The sequence below is a fragment of the Cervus elaphus genome, chromosome 5 (assembly GCF_910594005.1).
Source record: "Cervus elaphus chromosome 5, mCerEla1.1, whole genome shotgun sequence".
NCBI lineage: Eukaryota > Metazoa > Chordata > Mammalia > Artiodactyla > Cervidae > Cervus > Cervus elaphus.
The window spans coordinates 42304630-42325451 of record NC_057819.1 but is presented as its reverse complement, the minus strand read 5'-3'; the positions used below and the strand labels follow the sequence as shown (position 1 = coordinate 42325451).

Below are 20822 nucleotides of genomic sequence, written 5' to 3'. Positions count from 1 at the left end.
ATTGTCATTTGTTTATAGAAATTTTTCGGTTTCCCTTTTGATTTCTTCAGTAACTGGTTGGTTATTTAGAAATGTGTTGTTTAATCTCCACATGTTTATGTTTTTCACAGTTTCTTTTTTGTGATTGCTATCTAGTCTCATAGCATTGTGGTCAGAGAAGATGCTTGATATGATTTCAGTTTTCTTAAATTTACTGAGGTTTGATTTGTGACCCAAGATGTGGTCTATCCTGGAGAATGTTCCATGTGCACTTGGGAAGAAGGTGTATTCTTCTGCATTTGGCTGGAATGTCCTGAAGATATCATTGAGATCCATCTCATCTAATGTATCATTTAAGACTTGTATTTCCTTATTAATTTTCTGTTTTGATGATCTGTCTATTGGTGTGAATGGGGTGTTAAAGTCTCCTACAATTATTGTGTTATCATCAGTTTCTGCTTTTATGTCTCTTAGTGTTTGTCTTATGTATTGAGGTGCTCCTATGTTGGGTGCATAGATATTTACAATTGTCATGTCTTCGTCTTGGATTGATCCCTTGATCATTATGTACTGTCCTTCCTTATCTCTTGTAATATTCTTTATTTTAAGGTCGATTTTGTCTGATATGAGGATTGCTACTCCAGCTTTCTTTAGCTTCCCATTTGAATGGAATATATTTTTCCATCCTCTCACTTTCAGTCTATATGTGTCTTTAGGTCTAAGGTGGGTGTCTTGTAAGCAGCATATTTATGGGTCTTGTTTTTTTATTCATTCAGCCAGTCTGTGTCTTTTGGTTGGAGCATTTAATCCATTTACATTTAAAGTAATCATTGATATATGTGTTCCTATTTTCATTTTCTTAATTGTTTGGGGTTTATTCTGTAGATCCTTTTTCTTCTCTTGTGTTTCTTGACTATGTAAGCCCCTTTGAACATTTGTTGTAAAACTGGTTTGATGGTACTGAATTCTCTTAACTTTTGCCTGTCTGAATAGATCTTTATTTCTCCATCAATTTTGAATGAGATCCTTGCCAAGTACAGTAATCTTGGTTGTAGATTTTCCCCTTTCAGTACTTTAGATATATCCTGCCATTCCCTTTTGGCCTGCAGAGTTTCTGCTGAAAGATCAGCTGTTGAGCATATGGGGTTTCCCTTGTATGTTACTTGTTGCTTCTCCCTTGCTGCTTTTCATAGTCTTTCTTTGTGCTTGTTAGTCTTTGTTAGTTTGATTAGTATGTGTCTTGGTGTGTTTCTCCTTGGATTTATTCTATATGGGACTCCTTATGCCTCTTGGACTTGATTGACTATTTCCTTTTCCATGTTGGGGAAATTTTCAACTATAATATCATCAAATATTTTCTCATACCCTTTCTTTTTCTCTTCTTCTTCTGGCACCCCTATAATTCAAATGTTGGTGCATGTGGTATTGTCCCAGAGGTCTCTGAGACTATCCTCAATTCTTTTCATTCTTTTTACTTTATTCTGCTCTTCAGAAGTTATTTCCACCATTTTATCTTCCAGGTCACTGATTCGTTCTTATGCTTCAGGTATTCTGCTATAATTCCTTCTAGAGTATTTTTAATTTCAGTAATTATGTTGTTTTTATGTTTATTCTTTAATTCTTCTGTGTCTTTGTTAATTGAGTCTCACATTTTCTCCATTTTGTTTTCAAAGTTTTTGAGCATTTTTACTATCATTATTCTGAATTCTTTTTCAGGTAGTTTGCCTGTTTCCTCTTCATTCATTTGGACTTCTGTGTTTTTAGTTTGTTCCTTCACTTGTGTAGTATTTTTCTACCTTTTATTTTTTTTTAACTTGCTGTGTTTGAGGTCTCCTTTTCCCAGGCTTCAAGGTTGAATTCTTTCTCCCTTTTGGTTTCTGCCCTTCTAAGGTTTGTCCAGCGGTTTGTGTAAGCTTCATATAGGGTGCGATTTGTGCTGAGTTTTAGTTTGTTTGTTTTTCCTCTGATGGGCAAGGCTGAGTGAGGTGGTAATCCTGTCTGATGATTGGGTTTGTGTTTTTGTTTTGTTTGTTGTTTAGATGAGGTGTCCTGTGCTACTGGAGGGTGCTGCTGATGGTTGGGTGATGCCGGGTCTTGTATTCAACTGGTTTCCTTTGTGTGAGTTCTCACTCTTTCATACTCCCTAGGGTTAGTTCTCTGGTAGTCTAGAGTTTTGGAATCAGTGCTCCCACCCAAAGGCTCAGGGATTGATCTCTTCAATGACCCTTGTCAAGTTGGTTTAGCCAGAATGCCATTATGTTTCCTCTTAGGGATTTTTCATCCACAGACCCCCAACTCTGCTCTGGATCTCATATCTGACCTATCAGAGAACAGCATCTGAAACTGAGAGATGCTACCCATCCTTCTAATTCATGCTGAGCCTAGTAGAGTGTATGTGGTAGAGGCTGAATGGTGTTCCCAGACTGTCCCCCGAAACCGATTTCCCTGGGCGCCTTCCTTGGAGGGGACTGTAGGGACCCACATTCAGAAAATGCTGCTTAGTTTGGCATTTAAATCCAGCAGGCCAGAAATAACACTCTCACTGCTTAAAAGTTTCCTGCTTCCCTCCTCCAGGCAAAAGGGGTCTTTAAAGAACAAGGAACTGGGAAAGCCCAGTTCCTCAATGAGTGAATAGTTTTTGCTGTGCTTTGTGGAGGACTTTCCTGGTTCCTCAGATGGTAAAGAATCTATCTGCAATGTCCCTAAAATGTTTTTAATTGAAGGATAATTGCTTTACAATATTGTGTTGTTATTTTCTGCTGTACTTCAGCATGAGTCAGCTGTAGGCATACCTATGTGCCCTCCCTCTTGAACGTCCTCCTCACCTCCCATCCCGTCCTACCCTCTAGGGTGTCACAGAGAACGGGTTTGAGCTCCTTGAGTCGGACAGCAAATCCCCCTGGCTCTCTGTCTTACACATGGTAGTTTATATGTTTCCATGCTTCTCTCCATTCATCCCACCTTCTCCTTCCCCCCAGTCCCATGTCCACAGCTCTGTCCTCTGTGTCTGTGTATCCATTGCTTCCTGCCGGTAGGTTCATCAGTACCTTTTTCCTATGTTCTGTGTTGTTATTGTTCAGTCTCTCAGTCATGTACAGTTCTTTGTGACACCATGGACTGCAGCACGCCAGGCTTCCCTGACCTTCACCATCTCCCAGTTCAGTTCAGTTTAGTCCAGTTGCTCAGTTGTGCCTGACTCTTTGTCATCCAGTGGATTATAGCACACCAGGCCTCCCTGTCCATCACCAGCTCCCGGTTTGCTCAAACTCAAGTCCTTTGAGTTGGTGATGCTATCCAACCATCTCATCCTCTGTCAACCCCTTTTCCCCCCGCCTTCAGTCTTTCTCAGCATCAGAGTCTTTTCCAGTGATTCAGTTCTTTGCGTCAGGTGGCCAAAGTATTGGAGTTTCAGCTTCAGCATCAGTCCTTCCAATGAATATTCAGGACTGATTTCCTTTAGGATTGAGTGGTTTGATCTCCTTGCAGTCCAGGGAACTCTCAAGAGTCTTCTCTTGAGAAGATGGAAACACCAGATGGAAAGCATCAGTTCTTCGGCACTCAACCTTGTTTTTGGTCCAACTCTCATATCCGTACATTTGTACTGGGAAGACCACAGCTTTGAATCTTTGTTGGCAACCTGACATCTCTGCTTTTAATACGCTGTCTATGTTTGTCTTAGCTTTCCTTTCAAGGAGCAAACATCTTTTAATTTCATGGCTGCATTTACCCATTCTCAGTGATTTTGGAGTCCAAGAAAAGAAAATCTGTCATTGTTTCCATTTTTCCCCCTCTGTTTACCATGAAATTATGGGCCCAGATGCCATAGTCTTAGTTTTTTGAATGTTGAGTTTTAAGCCAGCTTTTTTACTCTCCTCTTTGACCCTCATCAAGAGACTCTTTAGTTCTTCTCTCTCTGCCATTAGAGTGGTATCATCTGCGTATCTGAGGTTGTTGATATTTCTCCCTGCAATCTTGATTCCAGCTTGTGCTTCATCCAGCCTGGCATTTCACATGATATACTCTGCATATAAGCTAAATAAGCAGGGTGACACTGTACACCCTTGACATACTCCTTTCCCAGTTTGGAACCAATCCATTGCTCCATGTCTGGTTCTAACTGTTGCTTCTTGACCTGTGTGTAGGTTTCTCAGGAGACAGGTAAAGTGGCCTGGTATCCCAGTCTTTAAGAATTTTCCACAGTTGGTTGTGATCCACACAATCAAAGGGTTTAGTGTAGTCAATGAAGCAGAAGTAGATTTTGGAATTCTCTTGATTTTCTGTGATTCAACGGATGTTGGCAATTTTATCTCTGACTCCTCTGCCTTTTCTAAATCCAGCTGTTACATCTGGAAGTCCTCAGTTCATGTACTGTTGAAGTCTACCTTGAAGGATTTTGAGCATTACCTTGCTAGCGTGTGAAATGAGTGCAGTTGTGCAGTAGTTTCAACTTTCTTTGGCCTTGCCTTTCTTTGGGATTGTAATGAGAACTGACCTTTTCCAGTCCTGTGGCCACTGCTGAGTTTTCCAAATTTGCTGGCCTATTGAGTGCCCCACTTTCATAGCATCATCTTCTAGGATTTGCGATAGCTCAGCTGTAATTCCATCACCTCCACTAGCTTTGTAGTGATGCTTCCTAAGGCCACTTGACTTTGTACTCCAAGATGTCAGGCTCTAGGTGAGTGGTCACACCTTGTGGTTATCTGGGTCATTAAGATCTTTTTTATAATGTTCTTCTGTGTGTTCTTGCCACCACTTCTTAATATCTTCTGCTTCTGTTAGGTCTGTACCATTTCTGTCCTTTATTGTGCCCATCTTTGCTCAAAATGTTCCCTTGATATCTCTAATTTTCTTGAAGCAATCTCTAGTCTTTCCCATTCTATTGTTTTCCTCTATTTCTTTGCATTGTTCACTTAGGAAGGCTTTCTTATCTCTCCTTGCTATTCTTTGGAACTCTGCATTCAAATGGGTATATCTTTCCTTTTCTCCTTTGCCTTTTGCTTCCCTATGTACTTGCTAATATACAGTATTTGTTTTTCTTTTCCTGACTTATTTCATTGTATATAATAGGTTCTTCGTTCATCTACCTCATTAGAATTGACTGAAATGTCTTCCTTTTTATGACTGAGTAGTATTCCATTGTATGTATGTAAAAGCTTCTTTATCCATTCATCTGTTGATGAGCATCTAGGTTGCTTCCATGTCCCAGCTATTGCAAATAGTGCTATATTGAACACTAGGTTACCTGTATCCTTTTCAATTATGCTTTTCCCAGGGTATGCTCTCAGTAGTGGAACGGTTGGATCATCTGATAGTTTTATTCCTAGTTTTCTTAAGGAATCTCCATACTCTTCTCCATAATGTCTGTATCAATTTACATTCCTACCAACCATGCAAAAGGAGTTCCCTTTCTACACACTCTCTCAAGCATTTATTATTTGTCGATTTTTTTCGTGATGGCCATTCTGATCAGTGTGAGTTGATATCTCCTTGTAGTTTTGATTTGGATTTCTCTAATAAAGTACAATTTGAGCTACTTTTCATATATTTATTAGCCACCTGTATGTCTTCTTTGAAGAAATGTCTATTTAGGTCTTTTGCCCACTTTCCACTTTTTAATTGGGTTGTATGTTTTTCTGTTATTGAGTTGCATGAACAGCTTGTATATTTTGGAAATTAGTCCTCTGTCAGTTGTTTCATTTGCTATTCTCCCATTCTATGGGTTGTCTTTTCACTTTGTTTATAGTTTCCTTTGTCATGCAAAAGTTTTTAAGTTTAATTAGATCCCACTTGTTTGTTTTTATTTCCATTACTCGAGGAGGTGGGTCATAGAGGATCTTGCTGTGATTTATGTCATAGAGTGTTTTGCCTGTTTTCCTCTAAGAGTTTTATAGTTTCTGGTCTTACATTTAGGTCTTTAATCCAGTTTGAGTTTATCTTCATGTGTGGTGTCAGAAAGTGTTCTAATTTCATTCTTTTAAATGGAGCGGTCCAGTTTTGCAGCACCTCTTACTGAAGAGACTGTCTTTTCTCCGTTGCATGTTCTTGCCTCCTTTGATGGAAGAAAGATGACATAAACAGGTGGAGAGTCATTTCATGCTCCTGGGTTGGCAGAATCAATGGTGTCAAAAATCAATATACTATCAAAAGCAGTCTACAGAGTCAGTGCAATCCTTATCAATTTACCAATGGCATTTTTCACAGAGCTAGAATTAAAAATTTCACAATTCATATTGAAACACAAGAGACCCTGAATAGCCAAAGCAGTCTTGAGAAAAAGGAACGGAGCTGGAGGAATCGTTCTTCCTGATTTCATCCTGTGATACAGAGCTATAGTCATCAAGACAGTGTGGTACTGACACAAAACACAAATACAACTCAAAATGGATTAAAGATCTAAATGTAAGACCAGAAACTATAAAACTCCTAGAGGAGAACATAGGCAAAACACTCTCCGACATAAATCACAGCAAGATCCTCTATGACCCACCTCCCAGAATATTGGAAATAAAAGCAAAACTAAACAAATGGGATCTAATGAAACTTAAAAGCTTTTGCACTACAAAAGAAACTATAAGTAAGGTGAAAAGACAGCCGTCAGATTGGGAGAAAATAATAGCAAATGAAGAAACAGACAAAGGATTAATCTCAAAAATATACAAGCAACTCCTGCAGCTCAATTCCAGAAAAATAAATGACCCAATCAAAAAATGGGCCAGAGAACTAAACAGACATTTCTCCAAAGAAGACATACAGATGGCTAACAAACACATGAAAAGGTGCTCAACATCACTCATTATTAGAGAAATGCAAATCAAAACCACAATGAGGTACCATTACACACCAGTCAGGATGGCTGCTATCCAAAAGTCTACAAGCAATAAATGCTGGAGAGGGTGTGGAGAAAAGGGAACCCTCTTACACTGTTGGTGGGAATGCAAACTAGTACAGCCACTATGGAAAACAGTGTGGAGATTCCTTAAAAAACTGGAAATAGAACTGCCATATGACCCAGCAATACCACTTCTGGGCATACACACTGAGGAAACCAGATCTGAAAGAGACACGTGCACCCCAATGTTCATCGCTGCACTGTTTATAATAGCCAGGACATGGAAGCAACCTAGATGCCCATCAGCAGATGAATGGATAAGGAAGCTGTGGTACATATACACCATGGAATTTTACTCAGCCGTCAAAAAGAATTCATTTGAACCAGTCCTAATGAGATGGATGAAACTGGAGCCCCTTATACAGAGTGAAGTAAGCCAGAAAGATAAAGAACATTACAGCATACTAACACATATATATGGAATTTAGAAAGATGGTAACGATAACCCTATATGCAAAACAGAAAAAGAGACACAGAAATACAGAACAGACTTTTGAACTCTGTGGGAGAAGGTGAGGGTGGGATGTTTCAAAAGAACAGCATGTATACTATCTATAGTGAAACAGATCACCAGCCCAGGTGGGATGCATGAGACAAGTGCTCGGGCCTGGTACACTGGGAAGACCCAGAGGAATCGGGTGGAGAGGGAGATGGGAGGGGGGATCGGGATGGGGAATAAGTGTAAATCTATGGCTGATTCATATCAATGTATGACAAAACCCACTGAAATGTTGTGAAGTAATTAGCCTCCAACTAATAAAAAAATTAAAAAAAAATAAATAAATAAATAAAACCAAAAAAAAAAAAAACCACAAATACAGACCAATGGAATGAGATAGGAAGCCCAGAGATAAACCCATGCACCTACGGGCTCCTTATCTTTGACAAAGGAGTCAAGAATACAAAGCTAGGACATTTTTAGAACAAATAGGAACCTAAGAGTGCATTTCAGTAGCCATTAGAGCAATGACAGTATCACAGGTTACATTATATAAACTTTGGTAAACTCCAGTGTAAACTCATGCGCAGATGAGTGAAAAGAGAATAATGCCTTCATTTTATTATGAACATAATTTTGTCTTCAAGGGTCCCTGTATCACTTTTGAAAATTACTTGTTGAAAAAATAATGACCTGATAAAATTCTTATTATAAAATGCCAGATGAAAATAGTACAATACAATCAGCATACTGTATCAGTCACAGTTTTTTTCTTTTAAAAAAATACAAAATTCTCCCCTCAAATCACATTTATAAACAAGGATACATCCAACATTTATTAAATTGATTGTGTCCAGATGTTAGCAGTATTTATTATCATGTGGTTTTAAAAAATCAGGTAATTTTTTCTTCTTCATTTTTCTGTATTTTCCTAATTTTTTAGGACAAACATTACGTTTGCAATCAGCAAAAAACCACTTGTGCTTTACCAAGGATAGTTTTCTTGGCTTACACTTGTAGAATTTTTATGGCTTACACTTTCTTGTGGAACAAGGACAGTGGTTTAAATCTCTCTCTCTCTGGTTGAAGGGTTTTCATTTTGCTATACAATCTGAATCAAAAGAAAATTTCAAACTAAAGAATTTTCATGTTTTGTTTTACTCTCTAATTATTAGTACAACTTTATATCATCAAAAATATTGCAACCATACCATCTTGTATAAATTCTATTTTTATTGTGTGACTTTATATACAAGAACTCATTGTGTAAAAGAATGTGATTCATTTATCCTGTGCAGTAGCCTGCTAATAATGAGTTCGCAAATGTTTTTCTTTTATAGGAGAAAGCTCAGGCTGTGGAACTCTGGCAGACTGCTTCTCAGGAGTTTTACAAGCTACAGAAACTTTACCAGGAACATATGACTGAGGCCCAGATTCATGTTCTTGAAAGTCAAAAGCAAAAGGTAATTTTGGATTTCATGGTTTTCTTGTGTATCAATAAGTTGCATTCTGGAGAAATTCAGTTTTGGAGAAGAATGCCCAAGTCTGGTGGTGTATTTATGTTGCCAATAAATAGATCTTTGATGGTTAGAAATCTTTTGAACACATTAAATGATCAAAATAGTGCCTAGTGTACATTGGGCTTTATAATGTTATTAGCACTGAAAGCTGTATTTAGAGCTAAGAAGCGGCCATAAGATTTTATGTATAAATGAATCTCTAAAACTTTTGTAGTCCTGATTTTTTTCCTGATTAAAAAAAAGACCAAAACTGTTCATTAGTTTATGGACAGTGAAGAAGGCTACTCAAATATGATGACAACACTATGTAAAATGAAAATGTTAACAACCTTAAATGTGATCTTTTACTGAAATAGATGTCAAGTGCCTCTAACATAAATTCATCAGAATATGATTTTAAAAGAGGAAGGAATGTTAATGGTTATTAAAGATTTCTTTATGTCCAAAGCAAGAATCATTTTATATTCTTTTAAAGTGGGCATCTAACTTTTATATCTCTATTAACAATGCACTCTCTATCTCACAAGACCATCCATTCCATTGCAAAATCTACCTCCCTTATCTTTCCATTGATTCTTTTTCTGCTAAGTATATTGAAACTTTAAGACACAGAAAAGGTATCTTTTTTATGCTTTGGTGAACTTAGAATATTCCTAAGATCAGATCAGCTTCCAACATTTTATCCTTTGAACTTTCAATGTATGAAATAACCTTAGTTATTTCTGCGATGTGAATTTTTTTGCTAGTCCCACTTCTGGGACATCTTCATCATTTCCATCAGAACTTCTTTCTTCACTGATGTTGGGTTCACTTTCACTAAGTTACCCTTGCTGGTGTGTCTGTAGTCTCCTGAAGAGTGGCAGTGTCCATGTTCTCACAGTCAGATATTTTCTCCTGTAACTTCATTTACATCATCATCCACAGTTGTCACTTTCTGTTTCTTTGCAGCAGTTTTACTTTTATTGACTAATTCCTTCTTTCAGTTATCAATTTTTGTAAAAATGTTACATGAGTGTATTATCCCTGGAAGAAAAGGAGACAGCACAGCTGCACACTCTGCTGTCTGTGCATGAACTGAATAACATGCTCTGGAACCAGAGACAGACCTCAAAAGTAATTACAGACACTGATCATGATGTTCTGTTATCCCATAGTCACTTGTAGACTGAAGAGTTAGCAGTAAAGTCTGTGTTTTATGTGATAATAATTAAAATACTTGAGTAATATATAATCAATGTTATATATAGTATTATACAGTTAATGTATTGGTGACTGAAATTTGAATCATGTTATACAGAATTAATGTAATTGAACTGTACTATAGTAAGTGAAAATCATGCATTTCAAGACTACAGGACATGGACTGCCTGTACTCTTTGAGTGCACAAGATGCTGCGTTGTTGTCTCTTATTTCATTCTGTTTAGTTGTGCTGAATTATAAAGTCCTTTAAAATGTGTTTAAAGAGGAACAATAATAAGCCAAATATCGAAGCAACTGGTGGAATAAAGATTCTTCTGACCATATTCTCATATAGCAAAGAAAGCAATTTCTCCTCCTTATGAAGACTGTTATTAGTATAAATGTTGGTTAGGAAGGTGGTTGACTTTTCTCACCATAGTGTTGGATCATACTTTCCCCAGAGAAATTCATAGTAATTTATGCATATATATGCGTGCGTGTGTGCCAAGTTGCTTCAGTCGTGTCTGACTCTTTTCGACCCTGTGGACTGTAGCCTGCCAGGCTTCTCTGTCCATGGGATTCTCCAAGCAAGAATACTGGAGTAGGTTGCCATGCCCTCCTTCAGGGGATCTTCCAGACCCAGGGATCAAACCCACATCTCTTGCCTCTCCTTCCTTGGCAGGCAGGTTCTTTACCACTAGCACCACCTGGGAAGCCCCATACGTATATGTAACACTGCAGTTTATGTTATATATAATATATAATACCTAGCATAATATCTAACAGTCTTTATTTGCAAATGATTTGTAGTTGCTGAGTGCTTTGTTGTAACTCAGGATTTGAATGTGTCTGTAGGGTTCCCTGGTGGCTCAGTGGTAATGAATCCTCCCGCCAGTGCAAGACAGATGGGTTCGATCCCTGAGTGAGAAGATCCCCTGGGGAAGGAAATGGCAACCCACTCAAGTATTCTTGCCTGGGAAATCCCGTGGACAGGGTAGCTTGGTGGGCTACAATCCATGGGGTCACAAAAGTCAGACACGACTTAGCATCTAAACAACAAACATTTAAAACTATGGAGTAACTCCAATTCTGATTCCTTTCCTGTGGATTTTTGAGCAGTCAGCTATCACTGTGTCTCTCTTCAACTCTTACAGAGTTTTCAAATTCCAGTTTATGACCATTTGTATTATTATCATTACAAATGGGTATTTTTACCTAAGGAAGTCACAATAATACTTATGTTGCTTTTCAGTTTACAAAATGATTTTCCCAAACATGCCCTGGTTTGAAAATTACTCACATGTACTCTGAGCTGTAATACTTTTACCTCTGAGTTCTAGAAATCATTTCTAATGTAAGTATGTTTTTGAAGGCTGTTTCTTCATTTAGGTCAGTCAACTAAGCCATTAGGTTTTGTTTTCCACCTGAATAAGATCATTCTTATGGTACAGCTTTGAAGTTAGGGGATTTTTGGGGTTTTTAGTTGTTACTGTTGCTGTTTGCAGAGACCTTACAGATAATACTTTGTCTTTATTTGAAGCTTTATCTATGAAACTTCAAATCTGTCATCTGACATATTAACAGCTCCTCCCAACTTTATGTCACCTGCACATATGACATTTAATTTGGTCATAGTAGATAATCAAAAGGTTTGAAACTTGTGGGCCAATCAAACCATGAGACTTATAAGAAGGGGGAAAGGCACAATAATAACTGTGCTGTGGTTTGTATTATAGGTTTTAAATAGGTTTGAATGTGGTTTTTCAGTATTGGATGAGTTGTCTCTATCATACCTGTCTCCTGATGGATTGGTTTCTAGAAATAATTTTGTCATGTCCGCCTCTCAGTCATTACCCCATGGACAGCAGCAGATCAGGCTTCCCTGTCCTTCACCATTTCCCCATGCTTGCTCAAAGTCAAGCTATCAGTGATGTCATCCAGCCATCTCAACCTCTGTCGTCTGCTTCTCCTCCTACCTTCAGTCTTTCCCATCATCAGGGTCTTTTCTAATGAGTCAGCTCTTTGCATCAGGTGGCCAAAGTATTGGAGCTTCAGCTTCAGCTTCAGCATCAGTCCTTCCAATGAATATTCAGAACTGATCTCTTTTAGGATGGACTGGTTGGACCTCCTTGCAGTCCAAGGGACTCTCAAGAGTCTTCTCCAACATCACAGTTCAAAAGCATCAATTCTTTGGTATTCAGCCTTCTTTATGGTCCAGCTCTCACATCCATACATGACTACTGGAAAAATGATAGCTTTGACTAGACGCACCTTTGTTGGCAAAGTGATGTCTCTGCTTTTTAATATGCTATCTAGGTTTGTCATAGCTTTTCTTCCAAGGAGAAAGCATCTTTTTATTTTGTGGCTGCAGTCAACATCTGCAGTGATTTTGGAGCCCCCCAAAATAAAGCCTGTCACTGTTTCCACTGTTTCCCCATCTATTTGCCATGAAGTGATGGGACCAGATGCCATGATCTTAATTTTTTGAATGTTGAGTTTTCAGCCAGCTTTTTCACTCTTCTCTTTCACCTTCATAAAGAGGCTCTTTAGTTGCTCTTCACTTTCTACCATAAGAGTAGTGTTATCTGCATATTTGAGATTATTGATATTTCTCCTAGCAGTCTTGATTCCAGCTTGTTCTTCATCCATCCTGACATTTCACATGATGTACTCTGCATATAAGTTAAATAAGTGGAGTACTCCTTTTCCGATTTGGAACCAGTCTGTTGTTCCATGTCCTGTTCTAACTGTTGCTTCTTGACCTGCATACAAGTTTTGCAGGAAGCAGGTAAGGTAGTATGGTATTTCCATCTCTTTAAAGAATGTTCCACAGTTTGTTGTGATCCATATAGTCAAAGTCCTTAGTGTAGTCAATGAAGCAGAAGTAGAGTTTTTCTGGCATTATCTTGCTTTTTCTATGATCCAGTGGATATTGCCAATTTGATCTCTGGTTCCTCTGCCTTTCCTAAATCTAGCTTGAACATCTGGAAGGTCTCGGTTCACATAATGCTGAAGCCTGGCCTGGAGAATTTTGAACATTAATTTGCTAGCTTGTGAAATGAGTGCAATTGTGTGGTAGTTTGAACTTTCTTTGGCTTGCCATTCTTTGGGGTTGGACAGAAATCTGACCTTTTCCAGTCCTGTGGCCACTGCTGAGTTTTCCAAATATGCTGGCATATTGAGTGCAGCACTTTGACAGCATCATCTTTTAGGATTTGCAATAGCTCAGCTGCAATTCCATCCATGACATTTGTTTGTAGTGATGCTTCCTAATGCCCACTTGACTTTACACCCAGAGATGTCTGGCTCTGGGTGACTGATCACAGGATCATGGTTATCTGGGTCATTACAATCTCTTTTGTGATGTTCTTCTGTGTATTCTTGCCACCTCTTCTTAATATCCTCTGCTTCTGTTAGGTCCATTCCATTTCTGTCCTTTATTGTTTCATCTTTGTATGAAATGTTCCCTTGGTATCTCTAATTTTCTTGAAGAAATCTATTGTCTTTCCCATTCTGTTCTCTTCCTCTCTTTCCATTGTTCTCTTAGGAATTCTTCTTTATCTGTCCTTTCTGTTTTTAGAACTCTGCATTCAAGTGGATAAATCTTTCCTTTTCTCCTTTGCCTTTTGCTTTTCTTCTTTTCTCAGTTATTTGTAAGGCCTGTTTAGACAGCCATTTTGCCTTTTGCATTTCTTTTTCTTGGAGATAGGTTTTATGGCCACCTCCTTTACAATGTCACAAACCTCCATCCATATTTCTTCAGGCACTCTATCAGATCTAATCTGGAGTCTATTTGTCATTTCCACTGTATAATTGTAAAGGATTTGATTTAGATCATACCTGAATGGCCTCATGGTTTTCCCTACTTTCTTCAATTTAAGTCTGAATTTTGCAATAAGGAGTTCATGATCTGAGTCATTGGCAGCTCCCAGTCTTGTGTTTGCTAACTGTATAGAGCTTCTCCATCTTCCACCACAGAGAATGTAATCAGTCTGATTTCAATATTGACCACGTGGTGATGTCCATGTGTAGAGTTATCTCTTGTGTTGTTGGAAGAGGGTATTTGCTATGACCAGTGCATTTTCTTGGCAAAACTCTATTAGCCTTTGCCCTGCTTCATTTTATACTCCACAGCCAAACTTGCTTGTAACTCCAGGTATCTCATCATGACTTCCTACTTTTGCATTCCAGTCCGCTATGATGAAAAGGACATCTTTTTTTGGTGTTAGGTCTAGAAGGTCTTGTAGTTCTTCATAGAACCATTCAACTTCAGCTTCTTTGGCATTAGTGATTGAGGCATAGACTTGGATTACTGTGATATTGAATGGTTTGCCTTGGAAATGAATAGAGATCATTCTGTCTATTTTGAGATTGTACCCAGGTACTGCATTTTGGACTCTTTTTTTCGATTATGAGGGCTACTCCATTTCTTCTAAGGGATTCTTGCCCACAGTAGTAGATACAGTGATCATCTGAATTAAATTCACCCATTCCAGTCCATTTTAGTTCACTGTTTCCTAAGATGTCAGTGTTCACTCTGCCATCTCCTGTTTGACCACTTCCAATTTGCCTTGATTCATGGACCTAACATTCCAAGTTCCTATGGAATGTTGTTTTCTTTACTTTCACCACTAGACAATATCCACAACTGGGCATTGTTTCTGCTTTGGCTCTGCCTCTTCATTCCTTCAGGAGCTATTTCTCTGGTCTTCAGCAGCCTATTGGTTCATCTTTCATTGGTTCATGAAAGAGTTCGTCTTTCAGTGTCATATCTTTCTACCTTTTCATACCGTTCATGGGTTTCTCAAGGCAAGAATGCTGAAGTGGTATGCCATTCCCTTCTCCAGTGGGCCACTTTTTGTCAGAACTGTCCACTATGATCCGTCCATCTTGGGTGGGCCTACACGGCATGGCTCATAGTTTCATTAAGTTAGACAAGATTGCAATCCATGTGATCAGTTTGGTTAGTTTTCTGAGATTGTGGTTTTAATTCTGTCTGCCCTCTGATGGATAAGGATAAGAGACTTGATATAATGGTTTCACATAAAATAATTAGCCATGTTAGTTTCCATATTGTCACCTTATTTAATTTTGTAATCATTAAACATTTGTTTCTTTTTATTTCTTTGACTATTGATCTCACAGTACTTGTTAGAAGAAATACAAGTGATGTCATCTAGATTTAGGCATAATGATTTTAAACTTGATTTTAGTCTAATTTTAAATATGGGTTTCAAACACAATGTTATTTATGTACCCTTTCTTCCTGCTATAGGATAAGCTGACAAGTTTTCAGCAGCTGACCAAGCATCTTCATGTTACGAATGAGAACGTAGAAATGGTAAGTAAAAATATCCATTTAGTGCACTTATTACATAAATTAGAAATTGTCACTATAAGTAGTCGTATTTTCACTAAGGTAAATCAACAAGATAAAAAACTTGAAATTAAAATAGATAGGCCCTACTCTTTTCTTTTTATCTGTCTTTTCTTTTGCATTCAGTAGCATAACATGGGAGTTTACAGTAGGTTCTAGAGATCTAAAACTAACATCTATCTGAAATATATTCTAATCTGAAAATGCTCCTAGGGTTCTTGGTAAGATCTCCTGAGAGTAATCTAGACTGTGAGTGCCTCAAGAGTAGGTTTCACTCTTTATTCTTAGTATTTCTTCTAGAATATGGTTAGGTATCAACTAAGAATGGTAGAGCTGCTAGACCAAGGAGTAGCCCAAATGCTTAAAAACAGCAGGACACTGAGGACCACTTGGTAGTGGATTGACCACCCATCACCTGAATTGCTATACCTAAATTTCCCTTTAATTTTTCCTAAAAGAAATATAATTAGCCTTCCCAGTTCTGCTCTTTAACCCCTACACACACACTTTTCTTTTTTTGTTGTTATTGTTTTTTTTGTTTTCCTTCTTGGAATTTTATTTTACCTGATTGTTGAGTAATAGGATTATGACATCTCAGATAATTCCACTCTTTCCTTTCTTCATTTTGCTTAGTTACCCTGCTAATCCTTATTAGTTCCTAATGTCTTTGTCTAAGAGTGGAGTTGTGCCATTAAAAGTAAGTTTATCCAATCAATTTTATTCTACTTTAAAACATTTCTCCTTTAACCATGTAAAAAATACTAAATTTCTCCCTATGTTAATATTTATGTTAATATTGGAAATTTCTAATCACTTATTTTAATAATGTGCTTCTTAGAGTTTTAAAATAGTTCTAAAGTGCTCCAAAATAAAATGATGACTGGTTTCCTTAATTAAGAAGTCTTGTTTCTACATGACATTAAATAATTTAACCTAACATCACAATTGCTTATTCTTTCTTTCAGTATTTCCTAAAATTGTGCTATTACATAATCCTTTGGAATTTTATACCACAGTGCCCATATTTTATTATATTTAACCCTATATTATTCTGATGAAAGTCATAGAAAACTATGTAAATATTTACAGGACATACTTAAAAAATTTCTAGTGAGTGAGTAAAGTTCACTCAGTCATGTCTGACTCTGCAACCCCATGGAATTCTCCAGGTCAGAATGCTGGAGTGGGTAACCATTCCTTTCTCCAGGGGATCTTCCCAACCCAGGGATCAAACACAGGTCTCCTGCATTTCAGGCAGATTTTTTACCATCTGAGCCACCAGGGAAGCCCCCCCCCAACCCCAAAAAAGAAAAAATTTGTAAGGTGTTCATAATAACAGGCCAGAACTAAGAATGATTAACTATGGATATAATAAAAGAGATACAGAAATGAAAGTTGGATGAAGCATTTATGTTATAAAGAGCAAAGAAAAGACTATTCTGTGGTTAAAATAAAGAAAAATGCTAAGAGAAATTTTTAAGACTTAAGAGTTTGTCTTAATACATCACACATTAAGGTTTAAAGAAGACTCTGGAGGTCTTGCTCAGCTGTGTCTGACTCTTCGCGACCCCGTGGAGGGTAGCCTACCAGGCTCCGCCGTCCATGGGATTTTCCAGGCAAGAATACTGGAGTGGGCTGCCATTTCCTTCTCCAGGGGATCTCCCCAACCCAGGGATTGAACCCAGGTCTCCTGCATTGCAGACAGACGCTTTACCATCTGAGCCACCAGGGAAGCCCAAAGAAGACTCTACTAAATGTAAATGTTAAGTGATTATAAAGATTTTGTAAATCTCAAGAGCACTCAGAGCATGGTCATAGAAGCAAATTTGAGTCAAAATCAAATAATTTCCATTAAAAAATTTTTCTGATTATATGAATAAACTCTAAAATGAATAGATTCCTATATTTGTACAGAAAGTTGATGAGTATATAACAGTGAATAAAATCTTTTACAACCAGTGTACTTTAGTAATAGGCAGAATGTAAAATGCCCTGAACTAAATGGTACCTAAAAATATGTTTATATTTATTTATTACTATAAATACAATAAGAGTTTATGTTTCCTACAGATTGTCTTTACTGAAAGCATATTTTTCTTGAGGTTTATTCATCTCTATAAAGTAACCCCAAAATATTTGTCAATTGCATACTAAGTTCCTTCCACTGTCATGGGTTCTCTAGTTGAAGAGGAATGTGCATCTGTTCACAGAGCCCCTGTCTTAACTGGTAGGATAGGAATGACACTGGAAATAATCGGTGATTGAAAGGAAGACTTCCAGGGTCCTTTATGACTCTCCAAATTCTATATTATTGATATAGTACATAATTTACTTTGTTATCACAAACATGTAGCGTCATAAAGCCATATTCAGATGCAGTTGTTGAGTTCTTACTAGGCTTGCTAGCAGGTTATGTGTGATTGTTCCCTATATTAGCTTCTTAAAATTCACAATTCTAATGTATACTTCTGCTCATTACTCTACATGATTATGTAGAGTACCTTTAAGTGCTCACATAGAGTGAAAAACACAAGCATTAATTATGCCAATTCGAAGACTATATATGTTATAGTAAAACATTAATGGTACATTACAAACGTTATAAAGGAATTCAGAAATATGAATCAGTTTGGGCTGAGTCATTGAGATAGCTTCACAGGAGAATTTGAATTGATATTAAAGATCATCTAGTCCCTCAAATGATATAGGCATCCTTCTATTAAATGCTTTTCAGTTTAGATGATCCTCTAGTCACTGCTTTTAATATCCCTTCCTTGTAAGAGATCGTGTCATTTCCCCCAGAGCCTGTTCCTTTGAATGCTAATTATTAGAAAGCTAAAATCTTTCTACCAGATTTCCTCCCACCGATGTATGATTTTATCTTTTGCAATAACATAGAACAAAACAGTTTTGCCTTAAGAGCGAGTGGACCACATGGGGTATGCAGTGCTGAATGCTGGCAGAATGAGGACATCCCAAGTAGAGGGATATTACAAAAGTGGATTTAAAATATGATATACAGGAGGGGGGATCAGGATGGGGAGCACATGTAAATCCATGGCTGATTCATGTCAATGTATGGCAAAAACCACTACAATATTGTAAAGTAATTAACCTCCAACTAATAAAAATGAATGAAAAAAAATATGATATACAAAAGTGTATTTAAAATATGAAGTCCATGAAATTGGGTAGAGTATGAAAAAAGCTCAATGAAAACTGCTTCAGGGACTTTAGTTGGAGAGAGGTGTGAATGATCTGTTAAAATGGAAAGAGACTGAAAACAAGACTATCGGTTAGAAAGTAATAATAATTTATATGACGTTGCCTTTAAGGCATATAGCTAATGGTAATGATAAGGAATTTGTACCATCATGGTATTACCAGCACTTATGGAAGATAATCAGTTCCCTTAGAAAAAGAGTTTTTCTACACTTGGAAAGCTGCTTCATATCTTACTTTAGCATTAGCAGACCTTGAGGAAAGCGTCCCAAAGTATATAATTTATTTGGGCAGTAATACCAGGAAAAACCAGTAGGAGAGTAGAGAAATAAGACTAGGAAGGGAGAAGAAGGCAGCCAATAAAGGATTTTTATTAGTCAAGCAAGTTAACCCTGTGCATAACTGAAATTTAATCCCACTAATGAACTCTGGAAGCCAGTTTAGAAACAGGCTCAGAGTTATTCTACCATAGGGCATGGGAGTTTGGGATTTTTACCTACCAATTTCCTTCATTCATTGTTGTTGGGCTCTTATGGAACAGGCTGGGGACATGAATTCTACACCACCTGTAGTCATCTACATAGAAAAAGACTACACGGAAAGACTTTGCTCTCTAGGTGAGCAAAGGAGGCTTCGGAGGCCGGAAAAAATCAGAAGATGCAGAAATGTAAATACAGGTAGTTTGAAATAAAGCAGGTGTCTGCTGAAATAGGGAAGGCAAGGAAAGAGGGCTAGGGCTATATTTTATCATTAAAAAATCTAATCATTATCATGAGTTTACACACCCAGTAGTTAGTCTATAAAACACTGATGAAAGAAATCAAAGAGGACACAAACAGATGGAGAAACATACCGTGTTCATGGATTGGAAGAATCAATATTGTCAAAATGGCTATTCTACCCAAAGCAATCTATAGATTCAATGCAATCCCTATCAAGCTACCAACGGTATTTTTCACAGAACTAGACCAAAGAATTTCACAATTTGTATGGAAATACAAAAAACCTCGAATAGCCAAAGTAATCTTGAGAAAGAAGAATGGAACTGGAGGAATCAACCTGCCTGACTTCAGACTCTACTACAAAGCCACAGTCATCAAGACAGTATGGTACTGGCACAAAGACAGAAATATAGATCAATGGAACAGAATAGAAAGCCCAGAGATAAATCCACGAACCGTTAGTCTGACATAGAGTTTTAAATGTTCTAATACTAAATGTTTCTTTTTTTTTTTTTTCCTTGTGGCAGACTAATCAACATTTTCTGAAAACAGTAACTGAACAAAGTGCAGAAATCGAGCAGCTCCGAAAACAACTTAGGTATTGTCAAAAATAATTTTTGTTAAAATAATTACTTTTCTTCAGTGAAAGTGATGATTTCATAGTTCTTTCCATGAACTATGAGTGGTTTCTTTCCCTTCCCTTTTAAACTTCTGTCAGTTACTTCTTATGTGCATGGCCTTTTGAGTCTGAAGAGACTGAAATCAAGACTATTAGTCGGGAGGCAATTATAATACGTATATGTGAAAGGATGTCCCATGATGGCAAATCCAGTGCTTATAGAAAAAAAAATCAGTCCTCTTAAAAATTTGTTTCTACACATATTTTTCTTTGAATTCCCTCATAAGCAGACCCGAAGAGTTTCAAAGTGTGTATGTTATTTAGAGGTAATGCCAGTGAACAGCAGTAGAGAAGTAGGAAAGTGAGACCGGGGAGGGGAGGAGAAAAGAGCTAGTAAGGGGTTTTTAAAAATCACTCAGCTTAGTACCGTACATATATTACGACCCAGTGGTTTAAATAGTTGTTGCATTAATAGACTTCAGAGGATAAACTCCAAATGACCAAAAAAAAAAAAAAGCATTTTTTCACTTTTCATTCCCCTTAGTCATATAAGGTTCTGTACTGTGATGCTGTCATATAGAAATATCTTTAAATTGTAATGCATATTTATATTTTACAAAAAATACATTGTTATTGTTTGTTAAATGAACCTTGCTATTTATTTTGTTTTTCCTACCATCACGTATTTTGCCCTGCAAATACATTAATCGGGTTTTTTAAAGAAAGACTTACTTTACAAAGTTTTATATACCACCCTTTATATTTTTATTTTATTAACTTCATGAACTTTTATAATTTAATTTAGTAAATTTACCTTCTTTCTCCCTAGACAATTTTACTTGTGGGCTTTTATTTAATTCTTATTTCTTTCAGTG

The 20822-nt window shown here is 37.2% G+C and overlaps 1 protein-coding gene across 3 annotated transcripts in view; it reads left to right on the top strand.

Moving 5' to 3' along the window:
* The window catches only part of SCLT1 (sodium channel and clathrin linker 1), a 223066-nt gene that overhangs the window by 69452 nt on the left and 132792 nt on the right, over window positions 1–20822 (top strand). For all 3 annotated transcript variants that reach the window (XM_043902420.1, XM_043902419.1, XM_043902418.1), the window contains exons 7-9: window positions 8648–8770; window positions 15283–15348; window positions 19856–19926. In XM_043902420.1, coding sequence (XP_043758355.1) covers window positions 8648–8770; window positions 15283–15348; window positions 19856–19926 — 260 coding nt within the window. The remainder of the gene's footprint in view (window positions 1–8647; window positions 8771–15282; window positions 15349–19855; window positions 19927–20822) is intronic.